This window comes from Zea mays, chromosome 5, assembly GCF_902167145.1.
Source record: "Zea mays cultivar B73 chromosome 5, Zm-B73-REFERENCE-NAM-5.0, whole genome shotgun sequence".
Taxonomy (NCBI): domain Eukaryota; kingdom Viridiplantae; phylum Streptophyta; class Magnoliopsida; order Poales; family Poaceae; genus Zea; species Zea mays.
In genome coordinates, this window is record NC_050100.1 from 157,697,326 (window position 1) to 157,721,690 (window position 24,365).

At 58.1% G+C, this 24,365-nt stretch overlaps 1 protein-coding gene across 1 annotated transcript; it reads right to left on the reverse strand.

Moving 5' to 3' along the window:
* Positions 1 to 1,005: 1,005 nt before the first annotated feature.
* LOC103627094 (uncharacterized) lies at positions 1,006 to 2,904 on the reverse strand. Its single transcript, XM_008647417.4, has one exon. It carries the CDS (start codon positions 2,100 to 2,102, stop codon positions 1,497 to 1,499), a length of 606 nt encoding a protein of 201 aa, XP_008645639.1. The 5' UTR covers positions 2,103 to 2,904; the 3' UTR covers positions 1,006 to 1,496.
* Between the last annotated feature and the right edge of the window lie 21,461 nt (positions 2,905 to 24,365).

Here is a 24,365-nt window from a genome sequence, read left to right on the forward strand (position 1 = left end):
AAGGGAGGGGACACCGTGCACTGCAACATAGGCCAACTACTTCCACGTGAACCCTAGCGCCTGCGCAGCCAACTACTGCACCTACCCAGCACCCGTGCAACGTTCTCTCAGCTACTGCCCTGTGGACCCCCAGCGCCTGCGCAGCCAGCTACTGCGCCTGCCAGCACCCGACCCCGCCCGCGCAGCTACCACACCGTGTAAAAAATTGTACAGAGCGAGCACTCGACCCACGTCCCCCTGTTCCAGAAATTTGATGCTAACCACCAGACTACATGTATCTTAATGTTTAGAAATAAACAATAATTATATTTAAATAAATATCTCAATACATATTTATATGATATATAAAAACCGTAGCAAAGTACGAACAACTGACTAGTAAATAATGAAGAATGGGAACAACATCATGCGGTAAGAATGCAAGGCTATCTGCAGCGACTACTGTATCTCGTTCCCTATTTCAAACTTTAACTTTGTAAACAGTATTATTTACATCGTAAATCTCTTATTTTACATGTAATACTACTAATACTATGAATTGCCTAATATGTATAGTAATTTTTCTTTGAGATGTGCGAATGGAACTTTTTAATAAAAAGCATACTACTTTAGGTGAAGAAAAAAATAATATACACCGCATTATAGTATGGCACGTACAAACGACTTTTTTTGTGGGCGGCCCATACGAAAAGAATATAGAAAACGAAGTCTAGTAACAATAATGTTTATATAGAGGATTAAATTTAGAGGATGCTGGAGTATAAGATATAAAGGACATAAAATATTTTTTTAGAGGATGTATGCAGGACTACTTCTTACTCCGATGTTCTATTATTTATCGTTTTGGATAAAGTTTAAGTCAAACTTATAAAATTTTGACTACAAATACATGTTTTATTATTTAGTTTTGAAACCTAATATTTATATGTAACGATCTATCTTAATAAGTACTTTTATTGAAGTATAAATATATTAAAAGTGTATTTATATTTAAAAAGAAAAATATTGATTAAAGCTATACTTTATATACTGTGCCGTTGTCGGAAAGACATCGGAGGGAGTAGTAATTTACAAAAGTCTTATTCTATATATGCAGCACCTATATTTACATAGACCAGATACTAGCAAGTATGCTGGAAAGATGATATATCTCATCTGTACAAAGGAGTAGGACACCACAGCCTGAAGCATTCTCTTGGGATTTGTCATCCCAACAGCCATGTCACCACCACCCAACCTCCCCACCCTCACAAATCACCAAGAGAAGCTCCACTGCTCATTCTACATACCACCAAATCCATCTCCTAAAGATAAAACCAAAAAAAATCCTAACTCCAAGAGGGGAAAAAGATCAAGGGAGAAGAAACAAGAGGAGGTACGATGGGCGTGCACCAAGAAAGGCTCAACTCATAGGTAGTAGTACCACTCTGATGGACCGGAACGGCGGAGAGATCGGCCGGTGGCGGGGTGGGCTGGGCCGACGATGGAGCTAGCGATCACCACCAGCCGTACACCACGCTGGAGCACTTCCCCTTGATCCAGTTTACGCCGCGGCGCACCGACTCCCGGACCTTCCCCTCGACGTCGTAGGTCTTGTACACGACCAGGCGCTTCCTCCGCTGCAGCTCGGCGTCGTCCATCACCGCCTGCACCTTCCTGGGCGCCGGGACCGCCGCGGCGGTGTCGTCCAGCGCGGCGAAGGACGGCGTGTACCCCCTGAGGTTGACGGAGCGGCGGTTGGCGGAGGTCCAGTTGGTGACGCTGCCGGAGCGCTTCAGCTCCCCGCCGCCACCGCCGCCGCCGCCGCCGCCGACAAGGCTGGGCCCGTAGGAGGCCGCGTAGGAGGCGCTGTACGAGCGCAGGTTGAGCCCCGGGGTGGGGCGGGCCGCGGCGGCGCCGCTCTTGGTGCTCCCGGTCCGCTGCACGGGCGGCGGCGCCGGGCGCGTCCACGCGCTCACGCTCCTGGCGCGCTGCACCCTGGACGTCGGCGGCCGCGGCTGGGGCCTCGCGTAGGAGGCGCTGTAGCTCCGGACGTCCACCGCCGCCCCGCCGCCGAACGTGCTGCCCCTCTCCGCGCACGACACCGACCTCTCCATTGGCATCCCTCTCTTTCTTTTTTACTCACTCTCTGCGTGCTTCCTCGCTCTGCGACAACGGACAAAGCAAGCGGCGCGAGGAGGGGAGGGGCAGCAGCCCGCCTCTTTATGATGAGCCGCGCGGGTGGTGTGGCCGTGCTCGGATCCGCTGCGCCTGAGGTCAGATGCAGAGGTGTTGTGTGTTGGTGGGCAAGCCGTGCGTCTGGTTTTCTGAGCCGTAGGATCCAAGAGCTGATGGGTGGCACCGACGGTTTCGATCCGTCCTGGAAGCTGTCGGATACGCGAATGGACAGCTGGCGATGGCCAAATGGGTGGGGGAAGGCGTTGCTCAGTTTTCGTCGTCGCATTCATTGTGACATTAAAGGCTGTCGATTCAGGATTTAAGGTGCTTGATGTGTGTGTCTTGTGCATCAATAGCAGCTGACAGCACGGTTGATTGTGGTTCAAGGGTGCGATGTGCGGAGCGGTTGGCGAGGCCAACGCTGTGATTAAGGTAGTGTTTGGTTGAGGAGCCAAATAGAACGGAGCCGTTCCATTCTTGATTCTAGGAACGGAGCCACTCTGTTATGTGTTTGGTAATCTGGAATAGAGCGGTTCTGTTTTTTGTTTGGTTGCAGAGTGAACGGAACGGAGCGTGACTGTGAGAGCGGGATTGGAACGGAGCGGCTCCGTCCCATTGATTTTTTGGAGCGGAATGGTTCCGGATCTGAGGAGAATATTCCCTAGTTGGAGTCATTCTGTTCTAGTTACTTTGTAACCAAACAATAACAAAACTGGGACAGAACGGTTCCGTTCTACTTGACTCTTCAACGAAACACTACCTAAGGGTACGTGAATATGATACAATGATAGTGTACCTGATCAAGCGGATCCAGGATCCTATCGTGCCCCGGACCGATCTATTGGATATAATATTTTTAATACATTTTTATTTTTTAATACATTTTAATATAAAAATAACATATATCAATAACGCCCCGGCCCATAGACCGGGTGGCCTGTGGTCTGTATCGGACGCCTGATCAACACCTAACTATATTAGGTCTGTTGGATCGCCTTTTGGCTGAATCCTGGCTATTAGAATAGGATTATGGCTATCAAACACTATATGTTTCGGTTCGTTTCTTTGAATCAACGTGAATGTAGAATTTGTCATTTCTTAAACCCTACGAATCCCTCTATCTTCCTTTACACACAAACAGCGATATCTAAATTCCCGTGATAGCTAAATTATCTACGAACATAGATTCTCACAAAACATTTTAGAGAAAAGTTATACCAAACATGCCTATATATTATGTAAAAAATTAGTGCGTAAAGCTACAATTAGTTGATCTCTACTCCTTTAGTACGAGTTTCGTGTGTTATACGTCGTGGACGAAACGTGTAGGGTAGATCTGTTTTTTTCTTCACGTCTCGCCTAACAAACAGGTTGTTACCTTTTAGATGAGCGTGAGAAAACGACTAAGTTCAGCCTTAGGCGCAACAGGAAGCTCTACCTCGCCCGACCTTGGGCCTCGGCGTTAAGAGGAGGTCTCCGCCTCGCTCGACCCCAGGGCTCGGCCCCCTCCTCGGCCTCAGAAGGTGGTCTCCGCCTCACCCGACCCCAAGGCTCAGCCTCAACCTCGGCCTCGGAAGATGGTCTCCGCATCGCCCGACCCCAGGGGTCGGCCTCAACCTCGACCTCGGAAGGAATCGCGTCCTCACCCGATCCCGGCCTCGGCCTCAGGAGGAGTCTCCACCTCGCCCGACCTTGGGCTCAGACCGACCACGCCATAGGGGATACATCATTGCCCTACCCCTAACTAGCTCAGGCTACGGGGAACAAGACCGACGTCCCATCTGGCTCGCCCCGGTAAACAAGTAATGATGACACCCCGCGTGCGTCCATGACGACGGCGGTTCTCAAGCCCCCTACGGAAGCAAGGAGACGTCAGCAAGGTCCCGGCAGCCCCGACAGCTGTGCTTCTACAGGGCTCAAGCGCTCCTCCGACGGCCACGACACCGCGCACACAGGGCTCTAGCACCTCTCCGACAGCCACGTTGGCATGTACATAGGGCTCTGGCTCCTCTCTGCCGGACACGTTAGCGTATAGCTACACCCCCATTGTACACCTGGACCCTCTCCTTGCATCTATAAAAGGAAGGTCCAGGGCCTTCATGCGGGAGGGTGGTCGCGCGGGAGGACGGGCTGACGAACAGGCTCGCTCTCTCTCTCTCCCTCGCGAACGCTTGTAACCCCTACTGCAAGCGCATCCCCCCTGGCGTAGGATAACACGAGCCGCGGTTTCCCCCCCTTGTGTTCCATCTCGCGCCAACCCATCTGGGCTGGGACACGCAACGACAATTTTACTCGTCGGTCCAGGGACCCCCCGGGGTCGAAACGCCGACAGTTGGCGCGCTAGATAAGGGCCTACTGCGTGTTGACGAACAACTTCCCGTTGAGCTCCAGATGGGTAGTCTCCAACAACCTCTTCAGCCCGGGACGCTACTCCGTTTTGGGAGTCTCGAGTTCATGTCCCTCGACGATAGCTACGACATGGTACTCCTTCCCCCGCAGCGTGGCAGCGACAACAACGGCCGTCAGCCCGCTCGGCGGCGGCGGACTCGATGACGTCTTCCCCCCGTGGCGGAAGAGCAGCATCCGGGTCTGTCCCGCCACCTTCCTCGCCGCAGGAGGAGGAGGCGGGGGCAACCGTGGCCAAGCAGGAGGTGGCACCTCGTCGACTGTCGAGCGAGTCGACGACGCTGGCACCCCAGCGGGGGACATGTCAGGCGTTGACCTCACGCCTGAGACGACGACGAGTGTCGTTTCCCCGCAATGTGCCAACCCCAAGCGGATAAATGATGCCAGCACTCTCGCGGAGGGCTTGCTGGGCGTTAGCCTCGTACCTGAGATAACCGTGCAGTCCGTCCCCGACGCGACTTCGTCACCGTCCATCGATCGAGAGGTACCGTCCGTTTTCCACCCTGTGCCTTTTAAATTCAGCTTCGATCCACCGAGCGACCCCGCTTCGGTGAACGCTTTTATAAAGGCATATCCTAACATTCTGGGGTACCATATGTGGTCAACCTGGGACCGACTGACGGCCGTCTCGACCTACGGGCCCCCGGGTTCCGAGGAAGAGGACGAGCCCGACTCTGGTTGGAATTTCTCCGGGCTCGGTAATCCTAGGGCCATGCGAGACTTCATGACCGCATGTGACTACTGCCTCTCCGATTGCTCCAATGATGGCCACAGCCTTGACAATGAGGGCTGTGGCCCAAGTCGCGAATGTTTCCACGTCGATCTAGGGGGTCACAATGAAGGCAACCACCTTGGTATGCCGGAGCATGATGATCCCCCTGGGCCTGCGCCTCGCGTTGACATCCTGCGGGAGCTAGCTGTGGTCTCAGTCCCTGCGGGGGGTCAGGACACATAGCTCGAGCAAATCCACGAGATGCAGGCCAAGCTCGACGAGGAAGCAGGACAACTTGTGTAGCTCCGGCAAAACATCGAGCAGGAGTGGGCAGGTCGAGCGCTCGCCGGAGAAGCGCGTCATCAGGCCCGGGACATCCAGCACCGTATCGCTGACGATGCCAGCGCAAGGCTGCCCCTGGCCTCCAGTGGGGTCGGCCAGAATCTAGCTGCAGCGGCAATACTACTCCGAGCGATGCCAGAGCCATCCACCACCGAGGGGCGGCGTATCCAAGGAGAACTCAAGAATCTCCTGGAGGATGCCGCGGTCCGACGGGCCGAGAGCTCTGCCTCCCGAAGGCAAGGGTGCCCCCCGGAGCATCACGCGGCAACTTCCCGATTCATGCGGGAGGCCTCGGTCCACACCGGGCGCACGCGGGACGCGACACCTGCGGCCCCGGGTCGCCTCGGCAACGAGCACCACCACCGCGACCGTCGAGCCCGCCTCGACGAGAAGGTGCGCCGAGGCTACCACCCTAGGCGTGGGGGACGCTATGACAGTGGGGAGGATCGGAGCTCCTCGCCCGAACCACCAGGTCTGCAAGCCTTCAGCCGGGCTATACAACGGGCGCCGTTCCTGACCCGGTTCCGAGCCCCGACTACCATCACTAAGTACTCGGGGGAAAGGAGGCCGGAACTGTGGCTTGCGGACTACCGGCTGGCCTGCCAGCTGGGAGGAACGGACGATGACAACCTCATCATCCGCAACCTCCCCCTGTTCCTCTTCGACGCCGCCCGTGCCTGGCTGGTGCGTCTGCCCCCTGCGTAGATCTCCAACTGGGACAACCTGGTCAAAGCCTTCGCTGGAAACTTCCAAGGCACATACGTGCGCCCTGGGAACTCTTGGGATCTCCGAAGCTACCGCCAGCAGCCAGGGGAATCCCTGCGGGAGTACATCCGGCGATTTTCGAAGTAGCGCACCGAGCTGCCCAACATCACCGACTCGGATGTCATCGGGGCGTTCCTCGCCGGCACCACTTGCCATGACCTGGTGAGCAAGCTGGGTTGCAAGACTCCCACCAAGGCGAGCGAGTTGATGGACATCGCCACCATGTTCGCCTCTGGTCAGGAGGCGGTCGAAGCCATCTTCCGGAAGGAAAGCAACCTCAGGGATGCCAGCAGGAAGACATCCCCGAGGCACCCGCCCAGCGTGGCACGAAGAAGAAGGCCAAGAAGAAGTCGCAAGCAAAGCGCGACGCCGCCGACGCAGATCTTGTCGCTGCTGTTGAGCACAGGAACCCTCGGAAGCCTCCCAGAGGGACCAACCTGTTCGACAAAATGCTCAAGGAGTCGTGCCCCTATCACCAGGGTCCCGTCAAGCACACCCTTGAGGAGTGCGTCATGCTTCGGCGCTACTTCCATAAGGCTGGGCCCCTGGCGGAAGGTGGCAAAGGCCAGGACAATGACAAGAAGGAGGGCGACAAGGCAGAGGAGTTCCCCGAGGTCCACGGCTGTTTCATGATCTACGGTGGGCATGTGGCGAACGCCTCGGCTCGACACCGTAAGCAGGAGCGCAGGGAGGTCTGCTCGGTAAAGGTGGCGGCGCCAGTCTACCTAGACTGGTCCAACAAGCCCATCACCTTTGACCAAGGCGACCACCCCGACTGTGTGCCGAGCCCAGGAAAGTACTCGCTCGTCGTCGACTCTGTCAGGCTCACCAAGGTCCTCATGGACGGAGGCAGCAGCCTCAACATCATCTACGCCGAGACCCTCGGGCTCTTGGAAATCGATCTGTCCACGATTCGGGCCGGTGTGGCGCCTTTTCACGGGATCATCCCCAAGAAGCGCGTCCATCCCCTTGGACAACTCGATCTGCCCGTTTGCTTCGGGACTCCCTCCAACTTCTGAAAGGAAACCCTCACGTTCGAGGTGGTCGGGTTCCGAGGAACCTACCACGCGGTGCTAGGGAGACCATGCTACGCCAAGTTCATGGTCGTCCCCAACTACACCTACCTCAAGCTCAAGATGCCGGGCCCCAACGGGGTCATCACCGTCGGATCCACGTACCGACACGCGTACGAATGCGACGTGGAGTGCGTGGAGTACGCTAAGGCCCTCGCCGAGTCCGAGGCCCTCATCGCCGACCTGGAGTGCCTCTCCAAGGAGGTGCCAGATGCGAAGCGCCACGCCGACAACTTCGAGCCAGCAGAGGCGGTTAAGTCCGTCCCCCTCGACCCCAGCAACGACGCCTGCAAGCAAGTCCGGATCGGCTCCGAGCTCAACCCCAAATAGGAAGCAGTGCTCGTCAACTTTCTCCGCGCGAACGCCGAGGTTTTTGTGTGGAGTCCCTCGGACATGCCTGGCATACCGAGGGATGTCGCCGAGCACTCGCTGGATATCCGAGCTGGAGCCCGACCCGTGAAGCAGCCTCTGCGCCGATTCGACGAAGAAAAGCGCAGAGCCATAGGCGAGGAGATCCACAAGCTGATGGCTGCAGGGTTCATCAAAGAGGTATTCCATCCTGAATGGCTAGCCAACCCTGTGCTTGTGAAAAAGAAAGGTGGGAAATGGAGGATGTGCGTAGACTACACTGGTTTAAACAAAGCATGTCCGAAGGTTCCCTACCCTCTGCCTCGCATCGATCAAATCGTGGATTCCACTGCTGGGTGCGAAACCCTGTCATTCCTCGATGCCTACTCAGGTTATCACCAAATCAAGATGAAAGAGTCCGACCAGCTCGCGACTTCTTTCATCACACCTTTTAGCATGTACTGCTATATTACTATGCCATTTGGTTTAAGGAATGCAGGTGCGACATACCAAAGGTGCATGAACCACATGTTCGGAGAGCACATCGGCCGAACGGTTGAGGCTTACGTCGATGACATCGTAGTCAAGACGAGGAAAGCCTCCGACCTCCTCTCTGACCTTGAAACGACATTCAAGTGTCTGAGGGCGAAGGGCGTGAAACTCAATCTCGAGAAGTGTGTCTTTGGAGTCCCCCGAGGCATGCTCCTGGGGTTCATCGTCTCCGAGTGGGGCATCGAGGCCAACCCGGAGAAAATCGCGGCCATCACCAACATGGGGCCTATCAAAGACTTGAAAGGAGTACAAAGGGTCATGGGATGCCTTGCGGCTCTGAGCCGCTTCATCTCGCGCCTTGGCGAAAAAGGCCTACCCTTGTACGCCTCTTAAGGAAGACCGAGCGCTTCACTTGGACCCCCGAGGCCGAGGAAGCCCTCGGAAACTTAAAGGCGCTCCTTTCAAACACGCCCATCTTGGTGCCCCCCGCTGTAGGAGAAGCCCTCTTGATCTACGTAGCCGCAACCACTCAGGTGGTCAGCGCCGCGATCGTGGTCGAGAGACGAGAAGAAGGGCATGCATTGCTCGTCCAGAGGTCGGTCTACTTCATCAGTGAAGTGCTATCCGAGACCAAGATCCGCTACCCGCAAATTTAGAAGCTACTATACGCAGTAATTATGACGCGGCGAAAGTTGCGACACTACTTCGAGTCTCATCCGGTGACTGTGGTGTCATCCTTCCCCCTGGGGGAGATCATCCAGTGCCGAGAGGCCTCGGGTAGGATAGCAAAGTGGGCGGGGGTGATCATGGGCGAGACAATCTCGTTCGCTCCTCGGAAGGCCATCAAGTCCCAAGTCTTGGCGGACTTCGTGGTTGAATGGGTCGACACCCAACTACCAACAGCTCCGATCCAACCGGAACTCTAGACCATGTACTTCGATGGGTCGCTGATGAAAACAGGAGCAGGCGCGGGCCTGCTCTTCATCTCACCCATCGGGAAGCACCTCCGCTACGTGTTGCGCCTCTATTTCCCAGCGTCAAACAACGTGGCCGAGTATGAGGCTCTCGTTAATGGGTTGCGCATCACCATCGAGCTAGGGGTTCGGCGCCTCGACGCTCGTGGTGACTCGCAGCTTGTCATTGACCAAGTCACGAAGAACTCTCACTGCCGCGACCGGAAGATGGAGGCCTACTGCGACGAGGTTCGGCGCCTGGAAGACAAGTTCTACGGGCTCGAGCTCAACCACGTCGCTCGACGGTACAACGAGACTGCGGATGAGCTGGCTAAAATAGCCTCGGGGCGGACAACGGTTCCCCCGGATGTCTTCTCCAGAGACATACATGAACCCTCCATCAAGACCGACGACATGCCGAGCCCGAGGATGCCTCGGCCGCCGAAGGTGAGGCCCTGCGTGTCGAGGGAGAGCGGAATGGGGTTGCGCCAAATCGAAACTGGCAAACCCCGTACCTGCAATATCTCCACCGAGGAGAGCTACCCCTCGACAAAGCCGAAGCTCGGCAACTGGCGTGGCGCGCCAAATCGTTCGTCTTACTGGGTGATGAAAAGGAGCTCTACCACCGCAGCCCCTCAGGCATTCTCCAATGATGCATATCCGTCACCGAAGGATAGGAGCTATTGCAAGAGATACACTCGGGGGCTTGCAATCACCAGGTAGCACCTCGAGCTCTTGTTGGGAATGCCTTCCGACAAGGCTTCTACTAGCCGATCGCGGTGGCCGACACCACTAGGATTGTACGCTCCTGCCAGGGGTGTCAATTCTACGCGAGACAGATGCACCTGCCCGCTCAGGCCCTGCAGACAATACCCATCACTTGGCCATTTGTTGTGTGGGGTCTGGACCTCGTCGGTCCCTTGCAGAAGGCACCTAGGGGCTTCTCGCACCTACTGGTCTCTATCGACAAATTCTCCAAGTGGATCGAGGTCTGACCCCTAACCAGCATCAGGTCCGAGCAGGTGGTCGCGTTCTTCACCAACATCATCCATCGCTTTGGGGTCCCGAACTCCATCATCACCGACAATGGCACCCAGTTCACTGGGAAGAAGTTCCTGGACTTCTGCGAGGACCACCACATCGGGGTGGACTGGGCCGCCATAACTCACCCCATGACGAATGGGCAGGTAGAGCGTGCCAACGGTATGCTTCTGCAGGGACTTAAACCGAGGATCTATAACGACCTCAACAAGTTCGGCAAGCGGTGGATGAAGGAACTACCCTCGGTGGTCTGGAGTCTGAGGACGACGCCAAGCCGAGCCACGAGCTTCTCGCCGTTCTTTCTAGTCTATGGGGCCGAGGCTATCTTGCCCACAGACTTAGAATACCTGGTTCCCCGAGGACGAAGGCGTACGATGACCAAAGCAACCAGACCAGCCGAGAAGACTCACTGGACCAGCTAGAAGAGGCTCGGGACATGGCCTTACTACACTCGGCGCGGTATCAGCAGTCTCTACGACGCTTCCACGCCCGAGGGGTTCGGCCCCGAGGCTTCCAAGTGGGAGACTTGGTACTTCGGCTGCGGCAGGACGCCCGAGGGCGCCACAAGCTTACTCCTCCCTGGGAAGGGCCGTTCATCATCGCCAAGATTTTGAAGCCCGGAACATACAAGCTGGCCAACAGTCAAGGCGAGGTCTACAGCAACACTTGGAACATCCGACAACTACGTCGCTTTTACCCTTAAGATGTTTTCAAGTCGTTCATATACCTTGTTTTCTATACATTCACTAATAAGGTCTAACCGTCAAGGAAGGGTCAGCCTTGCCTCGGCAAAGCCCGACCCTCCCTCGGGGGCTAGAAGGGGGGAACCCCCTCTGCGTCAAAATTTTCCTCGGAAAAAGTCTTTCTACTAGAACATCTTTTGCGCTTTTTGATTGCTTCGATACAGAGTCCTGAAAACGACGGAGTACACGTAAGCGGCAAGGCCAACCGAGCCGAGGGACTCGTACGCCTCCGGGATACGGATACCTCACTCATCACCTTCCGCGATAAGTAACTCACGCTCGGATAAGCGATTCTGCTGCCGAGCAAGTCTTAACGCTCAAAAACTTTTCTGCCAGAATGATTTTCGTGCCTTCTCGACTATATCGATAACAGAATCCTGTGGACGAGTAAGAGTACACGTAAGCGGCAAGGCCGACCGAGCCGAGGGACTCCTACGCCTCCAGGATACGGATACCTCACTCATCACCTTCCGTGAAAAGTAACTCTCGCTCGGACAAGCAATTCTACTACCGACGAACAAGTCCTGATACTCGAAACAAGAGGAAAGAAAACACAACTTTATAACATGACAATAATATGTTTGGGCCTCGGCGGCCACAAAAAACATACGCATACTACAGACAAACTGTTCCTGCAGGTTCAGACATCAACAGAGGGAGCAGCAGCACCCTTGGTGTTGTTTCCACCTTTGGCGGAATCTGGCCCGGCCTCGGACGGCGACACGGGCAGAAGGATCTCCACCTCAAAGGAGGACGCCAGCACCACGCTCGGGCCATCATAGCCAAGGTCTCCGCAAGGGTCCCGGCCCGAGCAGACACCTCGGCTGGCCGCTCTGTAGCCTCAGCCAGCTGTCCCCCGAGGACATCAGCCTGGCTCACAGCCTCGGCAGCGTGACTCCGGGGTTGGTCCCGCTAGCGGATGACCTGGCCAGACTCCGGTTGCCGCTGCTGCACCTCCTCGGCCTGGGAAGCCACCTGCTCCTGGGCCGATGAAGCCTCTTCTCGAGCCGACTCCGCCTTTGTCCACGCTGACACCGCTGCCTTCGGCTCCGGCTCATCGCAGAGCAGCCGAGGGTTCTATAACTGAGCAAGAGAAGCCTTGAGTGGCCAGGCCGACCGAGCCGAGGGACTCCTACGCCTCCGGGATATGGATACCTCACTCGTCACCTTCCGCGCAGGGCAACTCACACTCGGTTAAGCGGTTCAGCTAGTCGACAGGCGAGTCCTAATGCTCGAGATAAAGGAGAAACACGGCGTCACGCCCAAATACCCAGATGTTCAGGCCCCAACAGCCACAATGAACATACACCGGCACTCAAGGTGCCATTACAAAAGGAACTCTGGTTCCACTCCCGCGGTATGAACAACCTCCACATCGGAGGGCCTGTGGGACAACAAACTCCAGGTGGCTCGCCGGCGACCACTGCAACAGCAGCGACAACGACCTCCGCCTCGGGCGGCTAAACAGCAACAGCAATGACCTCAGGGCAAATGCTGCTGCAGGAAGGCCCTCGCCCACGTACCCACACGAGGGGTGAGGACAAGCCGTCAAAGCCAAAGAGCCGGAAGTCTGTCCGCGGGTGGTGCCGACGGTCTCGTCGGCGGAGAAACCTCCTCTGACGACCACCACCTTAGCACCAACGACAGCGGCCACCTGCGCGCCGGCGCTACGCCAATGAAATGGCGGCCGCCCCAGCCGGCACCGGCAGATCCCCACTCAAGTCCTCGCGGACGGACAAGCACCGACCTCCGCACGGAGGCGTCGTGCCGGAGTGAGGACAAGACAATCCAAGAACACGAACGCCGCCCTAGCGGCGTGCGACGACTTGGACGGTCCCCCGGTGCGCACGGCGCAACAGCCGCCCGTACGGTGGGCGGACAGCCACGCTCCGCCCCAGCGGTGGGAGGTGGCACCAGAAGCAGCGCCAGAGCCAGCTGAGCGAGCGAGCCAGGCATGCTGGAGCTGACGACGCTTGCGGCCGACCGGCCCCGCGTTGTCGAAGTCCGCCCCCTTTGCTAGTCCGGTGAGCGCCCTCTCCCCTGAATGCTGAAGGAAGAGGTGGCCCGCCGGCCCATACGAGAGGTAGAGCTCCGGCTCAGCTTGCCCCTCGCCACAGCAAGGATGATGAAGATCCTTAAAGCTGAGGGCGGGGCAGAGGCCGCATCCCGACTTGCTTCTCCCCACCATCAAACTGGTGGTCACCATCCTGGGTGACCATCAGTGAGGGAACGCAGCCGGGCTGCCTGATGAAAATCCTTGAAGCCGAGCGATGGCTGAAGGGTGCCAACCTCTGTGAGGTTGTGCTCCTCCAACAACAAGACGAAGGCAACGCGGGCGCTCCCCATCCAGGGGCTTGGAAGGTGGAAGGGCGTGATGCATGAGGGGAGTGCGAAGGCATGGCTACCGCCCGGGGGATTGACCCCTTTTTAAAGGTGGCTCTCCCCACTCGCGTCCTCAGGCGTCACAGACAAAGTATTCACCAACGTGCTCCAGGGTCCTCCCCCTACGACGCGGGGGCTGGGCCCCACATGTCATGCAAGCTGACCCGGAATGGAAGAAGCCGAACCGCCGCACACGAAGCGTGTAACCGCCCCGCGGTTACAAGCACTCCTCCATCCTCGCCGAAACCAGCGGTGGAAAGGGCGGACCGTCATGCAGGTGGCGTGCAATCGAACCATGGGGGCGCACCCCTTCGACTTCGTCGCATCCAGCATGGAGGCCCAGGCCCACACGTCATGTAAGCGGCACGCCGGTTACTACGTGCGAGAAACTGCACCACCACTTGCGCCAATGTCGTGCCTTCTCGACTGCGGAACCAGTGCCGCGACTCGAGGCAACCCTGCGCGTGGCCCAACAGTGCCAATCGCGCACATCGATCATGGGTCAGACAGCCGCGGGAGGAGGCGCGATGGTCGATATGGCCAAAAGTGGGCCGACATTAATGGCGGCAGCAGGCGAGCAGAAGCAGTAGTAAAATCGTCCGCGGGCTCACGTCCCCTCCTGGAGCAGCAGGGGAGCCCTCTCCCACGGCGTGAAGACGACGCGCCCATGTTCCGTTCCTCGAACGGCTCGCGCAACGACCGCCCCGCGAACTGCCTGTCCCGTCACATTAACTCCGCTGAAAAGCAAGCGACACCTTTGGCAGGCAAAGTAGGCGTCGTTTCACCTCCGCCACGATGACCGCGTCAAAAAAGGTGCGCCACACCGTTTAAATTCATATCCTTTTCCTCTTCCCCTTTCTCTCTCTTGCTACAGGGACCAGGAAAGGGGATATTTCGAAAGGGATCCTTCTCCGCGAAGGAAGCGGGCCCTGAGCCCTCCTACTGATCAGGTGTTCGACGGCTGGCCCCTCGGGAGGGTTCGACAGCCGCCCCAGAGCACTCGGGCTCCACGCCCACTACTGATCAGGGTTCGAAGGCTAGACCCTCGAAGGGTTCGACAGCCGCCCCAGAGCACGCAGAGCGAGGGATGACTCTGGGTACGTCCGATACATGGCCGAGGCTCGGGCTATGCTTTCGAGGTACCCTAGGACATTTCCGAGACCAGCAGGAGCGATTTTGTAACGAAATCCCATCAGAGGGAGGCATCGAGCCCTTGGACCCTATCAAACGGGACCGGGTCTGGCAAATCACCAGCAGGTACTTTTGGAGCACGCCTCTGGGCCACTAGCCGACCCTTATCGAACGGGGCACGGGCGTCCACTCGAATCACCCGTTAGCAACTCACTGGAGACACCATGTTCGGCGCCCTCCGAGGGCAACATGACGCTTTCCCCTCCTTCCTCCTTGCGGAAAGGCGACGAAGGGGCGTATGATAAAAGTCGAGTCAGTCCTTGATCGTCCTCTCGCTCCGTGCAGAGGCTCGGGGGCTGCTCTCACAAACCCGGCTGTGGCCAAACCGTTGATAGTGTCAACAAACCAGCCTGAAAACTTGGAACCTGACCACGCACCCGGGCTACGATCAGATCGCATGAGGGAGCAACCAGACCGGTCGAGGCATCACGAAAGGCATTAAGACCTCAGAGGAGTCAAACCACTCCTCTGAGGCCTCGGGGGCTACACCCGGCGGGTGCGCTCGCGCGCACCCACCGGAATAAAATATAACCGAGAAAGGCCAGTCCCCTTGCAAAAAAGTGCGACAAAGCCTCCAAGCGAGTACCAACACTCCCTTTGAGGCTCGGGGGCTACTGTCGGGTACCATAATTAGGGGTACCTCCAACACTCCTAAACACGGCTGGTAACCACCATCAGTGCAAGCTGCAGAGACTGATGGGCGCAATTCAGGTCAAGGCTCCGTCTACTCAAGGGACGCGATCTCGCCTCGCCCGAGCCCAGCCTCGGGCGGGAGCAGTAGTCTAGGCGAATTCATGCCTCGCCCGAGGGCCTCCTCAAGCAACGGGCGCACCCTCGACTCGCCCGAAGCCTAGCTCGGGCAGGCTTCGCAGTGAAGCAACCTTGGCCAGATCGCCTCGCCAACCGACCGTATCGCAGGCGCATTCAATGCGAGGATCGCCTGACACCTTATCCTGACACACGTTCCTCAGTCAGCAGGGCCGAAGTGACCGCGGTCACTTCGCCTTTCCACTGACCCACCTGACAGGAAAACAGCGCCGCTCGCCCCTCTTCGACTGCTGTGCCACCCGCCAGGGTGAGGCTGACAACGGCTAAGTTCAGCCTCAGGCGCAACAGGAAGCTCTACCTTGCCCGACCTTGGGCCTCGGCGTTAAGAGGAGGTCTCCGCCTCGCTCGACCCCAGGGCTCGGCCCCCTCCTCGGCCTCAGAAGGTGGTCTCCGCCTCACCCGACCCCAAGGCTCAGCCTCAACCTCGGCCTCGGAAGATGGTCTCCGCATCGCCCGACCCCAGGGGTCGGCCTCAACCTCGACCTCGGAAGGAATCGCGTCCTCACCCGACCCCGGCCTCGGCCTCAGGAGGAGTCTCCGCCTCGCCCGACCTTGGGCTCAGACCGACCACGCCATAGGGGATACATCATTGCCCTACCCCTAACTAGCTCAGGCTACAGGGAATAAGACTGGCGTCCCATTTGGCTCGCCCCAGTAAAAAAGTAATGATGGCACCCCGCGTGCGTCCATGACGACGGCGGTTCTCAAGCCCCCTACGGAAGCAAGGAGACGTCAGCAAGGTCCCGGCAGCCCCGACAGCTGTACTTCTACAGGGCTCAAGCGCTCCTCCGATGGCCATGACACCACGCACACAGGGCTCTAGCACCTCTCGGACAGCCACATTGGCATGTACATAGGGCTCTGGCTCCTCTCTGCCGGACACGTTAGCGTATAGCTACACCCCCATTTTACACCTGGACCCTCTCCTTGCATCTATAAAAGGAAGGTCCAGGGCCCTCATGCGGGAGGGTGGTCGAGCGGGAGGACGGGCTGACGAACAGGCTCGCTCTCTCTCTCCCTCGCGAACGCTTGTAACCCCTACTGCAAGTGCATCCCCCCTGGCGCAGGATAACACGAGCCGCGATTTTCCCCCCTTGTGTTCCATCTCGCGCCAACCCATTTGGGCTAGGACACGCAGCGACAATTTTACTCGTCGGTCCAGGGACCCCCCGGGTCGAAACGCCGACAATTGTTATACCATCGTAATGCATGGACATTGTACTAGTTTGTGTTTAAATTATCTGATTTTTAATAGGTGGCTACATATTATAAAGAAATATTAGCTAAACTCTATTTTTTATCTCTTTATTTAGTCATATGCATTCATCATACTGGACTAGTTTGAGTACTCTAGTATTGAGCTCAATTCACATGTATTGAGGAGGATTGAGGTGTAACTTAAACTAATTTACACCCAATCCACCTCAACACACGTGGATTGGGGTGAATACTAGTCTCGGCGTTTCGACCCCGGGGGTCCCTGGACCGACGAGTAAATTTGTCGCTGCGCATCCCAGCCCAGATGGGTTGGCGCAAGATGGAACACAAGGGGGAAACGCGGCTCGTGTTATCTCGCACCAGGGGGGTGTGCTCGTAGTAGGGGTTACAAGCGTTCGCAAGAGAGAGAGAGAGAGAGTGAGCCTGTTCGTCAGCTCGTTCTCCCGCGCGACCCTCCCGCATGAAGGCCCTAGACCTCCCTTTTATAGATGCAAGGAAAGGGTCCAGGTGTACAATGGGGGGTGTAGCTATGCGCTAACGTGTCTAGCAGAGAGGTGCCTGAGCCCTATGTACATGCCAACGTGGCTGTCGGAGAGGTGCTAGAGCCCTGTGTACGCAGTATCGTGGCCGTCGGAAGAGTGCTTGAGCCCTGTAGAAGCACAGCTGTCGGTGCTGCTGGGATCTTGTTGACGTCTCCTTGCTTCCGTAGGGGGCTGAGAACCACCATCGTCATGGACGCACGCGGGGAGCCATCATTACTTGTTATCAGGGCGAGCCTAGATGGGACACCGGTCTTGTTCTCCCGTAGCCTGAGCTAGCTAGGGGTAGGGTAATGATGTATCCCCCGTGGCGCGGTCGGTCCAAGCCCAAGGTCGGGCGAGGCGGAGACTCCTCCTGAGGCCAAGGCCAGGGTCGGGCGAGGACGCGATTCCTCTCGAGGTCGAGGTTGAGGCCGAGCCCTGGGGTCGGGTGAGGCGGAGACCACCTTCCGAGGCCGAGGTTGAGGCCGAGCCCTGGGGTCGGGCGAGGCGGAGACCACCTTCCGAGGCTGAGGCCTGAGGTCGGGCGAGGCGGAGTTTCCTGTTGTGCCTGAGGCTGAACTTGGCTGTTGTCAGCCTCACCCTGGTGGGTGGCACAGCAGTCGGTGCGGGGCGAGCGGCGCTGTTTTCCTGTCAGGTCGGTCAGTGAAAGGGCGAAGTGACTGTGGTCACTTCGACCTTGCCGACTGAGGCACGTGTGTCTGGATAAGGTGTCAGGCGATCCTCACATTGAATGCGCCTACGATATGGTCAGTTGGTGAGGCGATTTGGCCAAGGTTGCTTCACAACGAAGCCTGCCCGAGCTGGGCTTCGGGCGAGTCGAGGGTGCGCCCGTCGCTTGAAGAGACCCTCGGACGAGGCGTGAATTCGTCCGGGACTACTGTTCCCGCCCGAGGCCAGGCTCGGGTGAGGCGAGATCGCGTCCCTTGGTAGACGAGGCCTTGACCTGAACCGCGCCCATCAGTCTTTGCGGTTTGTGCTGATGGTGGTTACCAGCCGTGTTTAGGAGTGTTGGGGGTACCCCTAATTACGGTACCCGATAGTAGCCCCCAAGCCTCGAAGGGAGTGTTGGTACTCGCTTGGAGGCTTTGCCGCACTTTTTTGCGAGGGGACCGGCCTTTCTCGGTTACACTTTGTTCCGGTGGGTGTAGCCCCTGAGGCCTCGGAGGAGTGGTTTGACTCCTCTGAGGTCTTAATGCCTTTCGTGACACCTCGGCCGGCCTGGTTGTTCCCTCATGCGGCCTGGCCGCAGCCCGGGTGCATGGTCAGGTTCCGAGTTTTTAGGCTGGTTTGTTGACGCTGTCAACGGTTTGGCCATAGCCGGGTTACGAGAGCAGCCCCCGAGCCTCTGCACGGAGCGAGAGGACGATCAAGGACTGTCTCGACTTCTATTATACGCCCCTTCGTCGCCTTTCCGCAAGGAGGATGGGGGGGGGGGGGGGAAGCGCCATGTTGCCCTCGGAGGGCGCCGAACATGGTGTCTCCTGTGAGTTGCTAACGGGTGATCTGAGTGGACGCCCATGCCTCGTTCGATAAGGGTCGGCTAGTGGCCCAGAGGCGCGCTCCAAAAGTACCTGTAGGTGATTTGCCGGACTCGAACCCGTTCGACAGGGTCTGACGGCTCGATGCCTCCCTCTGATGGGATTCTGTTACAAAATCGCTCCTGCTGGTCTCGGAAATGTCCTAGGGTACCCCGGGAGCGTAGCCCGAGCCTCGGCCATGTAACAAACGTACCCAGAGTCATCCCTCGCTCCGTGTGCTCTGGGGCGGCTGTCGAACCCTTCCGAGGGGCCAGCCTTCAAACCCCTGATCAGTAGTGGGTGCGGAGCCCGAGTGCTCTAGGGCAGCTGTCGAACCCTTCTGAGGGGCTAGCCTTCGAACCCCTGTTCAGTAATGAGCTTGAAGCCCGAGTGCTCTAAGGCGGCTGTCGAACCCTTCCGAGGGGCCAGCCTTCGAACCCCTGATCAGTAGGAGGGCTCGAGGCCCGCTTCCTTCGCGGAGAAGGATCCCTTTCGAAATATCCCCTTTCCCGGTCCCTGTAGCAAGAGAGAGAAAGGGGAAGAGGAAAAGGATATGAATTTAAATGGTGTGGCGCACCTTTTTTGATGCGGTCATCATGGCGGAGGTGAAACGACGCTCGCTTCACCTGCCAAATGTGTCGCTTGCCCCACCGAAGAGTAAATGCGATAGGACGGGCGATTCGCGGGGCGGCCGTGTGCGCAAGTCGTTCGAGGAACGGAACACGGGTGTGTCGTCTTCACGCCGCGGGAGAGGGCTCCCCTGCCGCTTCAGGAGGGGATGCGAGCCTGCAGGCGATTTGACCGCTGCTCCTGCTCGTCTGCTGCCGCCATTACTGACGGTCCACTTTTGGCCATATCAACCGCCGCGCCTCCTCCCGCGGCTGACTGGCCCGTGATCGTTGTGCTCGATTGGCACTGTTGGGTCATGCGCAGGGTTGCCTCGAGTCGCGGCACCGGTTCCACAGTCGAGAAGGCGCGGTATTGGTGCAAGTGGCAGTGCGATTTCTTGCACATAGTAACCGGCGCGCCGGTTACATGATGTGTGGGCCTGGGCCTTCACGCTGACCCACCAGATGCGATGAAGCCGAAAGGGTGCATAACTGTGGTGCGGTTGCACGCCTCCTGCATGGCGGTCCGCCCTTTCGCCTGTTGGTTTCAGCGAGAATGGGGGAACGCTTATAACCGCGGGGTGGTTACCTGCTTCGTGCGTAGTGGTTTGGCTTCTTCCGTTTCTGGTCAGCTTGCATGACGTGTGGGACCTAGCCCCCGTGTCATAGGGGGAGGACCCTGGAGCACGTCGGTGAAGACTTTGCCCGTGACGCTTGAGGATGCGAGTGGGAGAGCTGCCTTTAAAAAGGGATCGATCCCCCGGGCGGTAGCCATGCCTTCGCACTCCCCTCATGCATCGCGTCCTTCCACCTTCCGAGCCCCCGGATGGGGAGCACCCGCTTTGCCTTCGTCTTGCTGCCGTTGGAGGAGCACGACCTCTCGGGGGTTGGCGCCATTCAGCCATCGCTCGGCTTCAAGGATTTTCATCATGCAGCCCGGCTGCATTCCCTTGCCAATGGTCATCCGGGATGATGACCACTAGTTCGGTGGTGGGGAGAAGCAAGCCGGGCTGTGGCCTTTGCCCCACCCTCAGCTTCAAGGATCTTCATCATCCTCTCTATGGAGGAGGGCGGGGCGAGTCGGGGCCCGCCTCCGCGTGGGCCAGCGGCCCGCTTCTTCCTCCGGCATTCGGGGGAGAAAGGCATCCTCCAGCTCTGCGGAGGAGGCGTCCTCCAGCCACACGGGGGAAGGCGAACTGCTGCTGCTTGGACAGGGTGCAACTGTCCGTCCTCCACCCCGAGCGGCGATCGTGCCGTGCGCGGGCCGGCCACGTCCAGGTCCTCCCTGTGTCGTCGGCTGCACAACACTTCGTACGCCGCGAGGGCGGTACTTGTGTTCTGGGACGGTCCCATTCTCGTTCTCGTGGCGAGAATGGGAGTGAGGACCTACCGGTGCGCTTTGGGGTGGCCGCCACTCGCTGGTGCGGTGTTAGTGGGCAGGTGGCCGCTGTCATCGATGCTAAGGTGGTGGTCGCCATAGGTGAGGCTGCCTCTGCCGAAGCGGTTGCCTCCACCGGCGAGACCATCAGCGCCACCCGCGCTCCGGGCCTCCGGCTCTTTGGCTTTAATGGCTGGTTCTCGTCCCCCATGAGGGGACATGAACGAGGGCCTTCCAGCAGTAGCATTTGCCCTGAGGCCATCGCTGCTGCTGTCTAGCCACCTGAGACGGAGGTCGTTGTCGCGCCGCTGGTGCAGCGGTCACCGGCGAACCACTTGGAGTTTGTTGTCTCGCAGGCCCTCTGGTGTGGAGGAAGTTCGTACCCGCGGGAGTGGAACTAGAGTTTCGTTTGTAATGGCACCCTGAGTATGGGTGTTTGTTCATTGTGACTGTTGAGGCCTGAACATCTGGGTATTTGGGCATGAAGCTGTGTTTCTTCCTCATTTCGAGCACTAGGACTCGCCTGTCGGCTAGCTGAACCGCTTAACCGAGTGTGAGTTGCCCTGCGCGGAAGGTGACGAGTGAGGTATCCGTATCCCGGAGGCGTAGGAGTCCCTCGGCTCGGTCGGCCTTGCCACTCAAGGCCTCTCTTGCTCAGTTTTAGAACCTTCAGCTGCTCTACGATGAGCTGGAGCCGGAGGCAGCGGTGTCGGCGTGTACAAAGGCAGAGTCGACTCAAAAAGAGGCTTCATCGGCCCAGGAGCAGGTGGCTTCCCAGGCCGAGGAGGTGCAGCAGTGGCAGCTGGAGCTTGGCCAGGTCATCCGCGAGCGGGACCAACCTCGGAGTCACGCTGCCGAGGCCATGAGCCGGGTTGATGTCCTCGGGGGACAACTAGCTGAGGCTACGGAGCGGCCAACCGAGGTGTCCGCTTGGGCAGGGACCCTGGCGGAGACCCTGGCTGCGATGGCCCAAGCGCGGTGCTGGCGTCCTCCTTCGAGGTGGAGATCCTTCCGCCCGTGTCGCCGTCCGAGGCCGGGCCAGATTCCTCCGAAGGTGGAAACGACACCAATTCCTGCTTGATGTTTTGCCGGAGCTGCACAAGTTGCCCTGCTTCCTCGTCGAGCTTGGCCTGCATCTCGCAGATTTGCTCGAGCTGTGTGTCCTAACCCCCCGCAGGGACTGGGACCACAGCTAGCTCCCACAGGATGTCAACGCGAGGCGCAGGCCTAGGGGGATCGTCATCCTCCGGCATACCGAGGTGGTTGCCTTCGTCGTGACCCCCTAGATCGACGTGGAAACATTCGTGACTTGGGCCACAACCCTCGTCGTCAAGGCTGTGGCCATCATTAGAGCAACCGAAGAGGCAGTAGTCACATGCGGTCATGAAGTCTCGCATGGCCATGGGTTCACGAAGCCCGGAGAAATCCCAACCGGAGTCAGGATCGTCTTCTTCCTCAGAACCCAGGGGCCCGTAGGTTGAGACGGCCGTCAGTCGGTCCCGAGATGACCACATATGGTACCCCAGAAGGTTAGGATATGCCTTTATGAAAGTGCTCACCGAAGCGGGGTCGCTTGGTGGATCGAAGCTGAATCTAAAAGGCACAGGGTGGAAAACGGACGATACCTCTTGATCGATGGACGGTGACAAAGTCGCGTCGGGGACGGACTGCACCGTTATCTCAGGTACGAGGCTAACGCTCATCAAGTCCTTCGCGAGTGTGCTGGCGTCATCTGTCCGCTTGGGGTTGGCACGTTGCGGGGAAACGACACTTGTCGTTGTCTCAAGCGCGAGGACAACGCCCGACATGTCCCCCGCTAGGGTGCCAACGTTGTCGACTCGCTCGACAGCCGATGAGATGTCGCCTCGTGCTTGGCCACGGTTGCCCCGCCTCCTCCTCCTGCGGCGAGGAGGGTGGCGGGACAGGGTGGCGGGACAAACCCGGATGCTGCTCTTCCGCCACGGGGGAAGACGTCATCGAGTTCGCCGCCGCCGGGCGAGCTGACGGTCGTCGTCGTTGTTGTCGCGCTGCGAGGGGAGGAGTACCATGTTGTAGCTGCCGTCGAGGGACATGAACTCGAGACTCCCTAAGCGGAGTAGCGTCCCAGGCTGAAGAGGTTGCTGGAGATTACCCATCTGGAACTCAACGGGAAGTTGTTCGTTAACACGCAGCAGGCCCCTACCTGGCGCGCCAACTGTCGGCGTTTCGACCCCGGGAGGGTCCCTGGACCGACGAGTAAATTTGTCGTTGTGCGTCCCAGCCCAGATGGGTTGGCGCAAGATGGAACACAAGGGGGAAACGCGGCTCGTGTTATCTCGCACCAGGGGTGTGTGCTCGTATAGTAGGGGTTACAAACGTTCGCGAGAGAGAGAGAGAGTGAGCCTGTTTGTTTGCTCATTCTCCCGCGCGACCCTCCCGCATGAAGGCCCTGGACCTCCCTTTTATAGATGCAAGGAGAGGGTCCATGTGTACAATGGGGGGTGTAGCTATGCGCTAACGTGTCTGGCAGAGAGGTGCCTGAGCCCTGTGTACATGCCAACGTGGCTGTCAGAGAGGTGCTAGAGCTTTGTGTATGCGGTATCGTGGCCGTCGGAGGAGTGCTTGAGCCCTGTAGAAGCACAGCTGTCGGTGCTGCTGGGATCTTGCTGACATCTCCTTGCTTCTGTAGGGGGCTGAGAACCACCGTCATCATGGACACACACGGGGAGCCATCATTACTTGTTACCGGGGCGAGCCTAGATGGGACGCCGGTCTTGTTCCCCCGTAGCCTGAGCTAGCTAGGGGTAGGGTAATGATGTATCCCCCGTGGCACGGTCGGTCCGAGCCCAAGGTCGGGCGAGGCGGAGACTCCTCCTGAGGCCGAGGCCGGGGTCGGGCGAGGACGCGATTCCTCCCGAGGCCGAGGTTGAGGCCGAGACCTGGGGTCGGGCGAGGCGGAGACCACCTTCTGAGGCCGAGGTTGAGGCTGAGCCCTAGGGTCGGGCGAGGCGGAGACCACTTTCCAAGGCTGAGGCCTAAGGTCGGGCGAGCCGGAGTTTCCTGTTGCGCCTGAGGCTGAACTTGGCTGTTGTCAGCCTCACCCTGGTGGGTGGCACAACAGTCGATGCGGGGCGAGCGGTGCTGTTTTCATATCAGGTCGGCCAGTGAAAGGGCGAAGTGACTACGGTCACTTCGACCTTGCCGACTGAGGCACATGTGTCATGATAAGGTGTCAGATGATCCTCGCATTGAATGCGCCTGCAATACGGTCGGTTGGTGAGGCGATTTGGCCAAGGTTGCTTCACAACGAAGCCTGCCCGAGCTGGGCTTCAGGCGAGTCGAGGGTGCGCCCGTCGCTTGAGGAGGCCCTCGGGCGAGGCGTGAATTCGTCCGGGACTACTGTTCCCGCCCGAGGCCAGGCTCGAGCGAGGCGAGATCGTGTCCCTTGGTAGACGAGGCCTTGACCTGAACCGCACCCATCAGTCTTTGCAATTTGTGCTGATGGTGGTTACCAGCCGTGTTTAGGAGTGTTGGGGGTACCCCTAATTACGGTACCCGACAACTAGAGTACCAAACAAATCCTCATGGAAAAGGGAGTATATATCCTTCCACATCTAAAATACTCTGTGATACCGTACTAAGTCATGTTTAAGTATCTCACGTTTCGGCTTAAGTTGACCATTTAGGTTG

Excerpts from the sequence above, each read along its gene's own strand:
- LOC103627094 (XM_008647417.4), bottom strand. The coding sequence starts at position 2,102 with ATGCCAATGGAGAGGTCGGTGTCGTGCGCGGAGAGGGGCAGCACGTTC.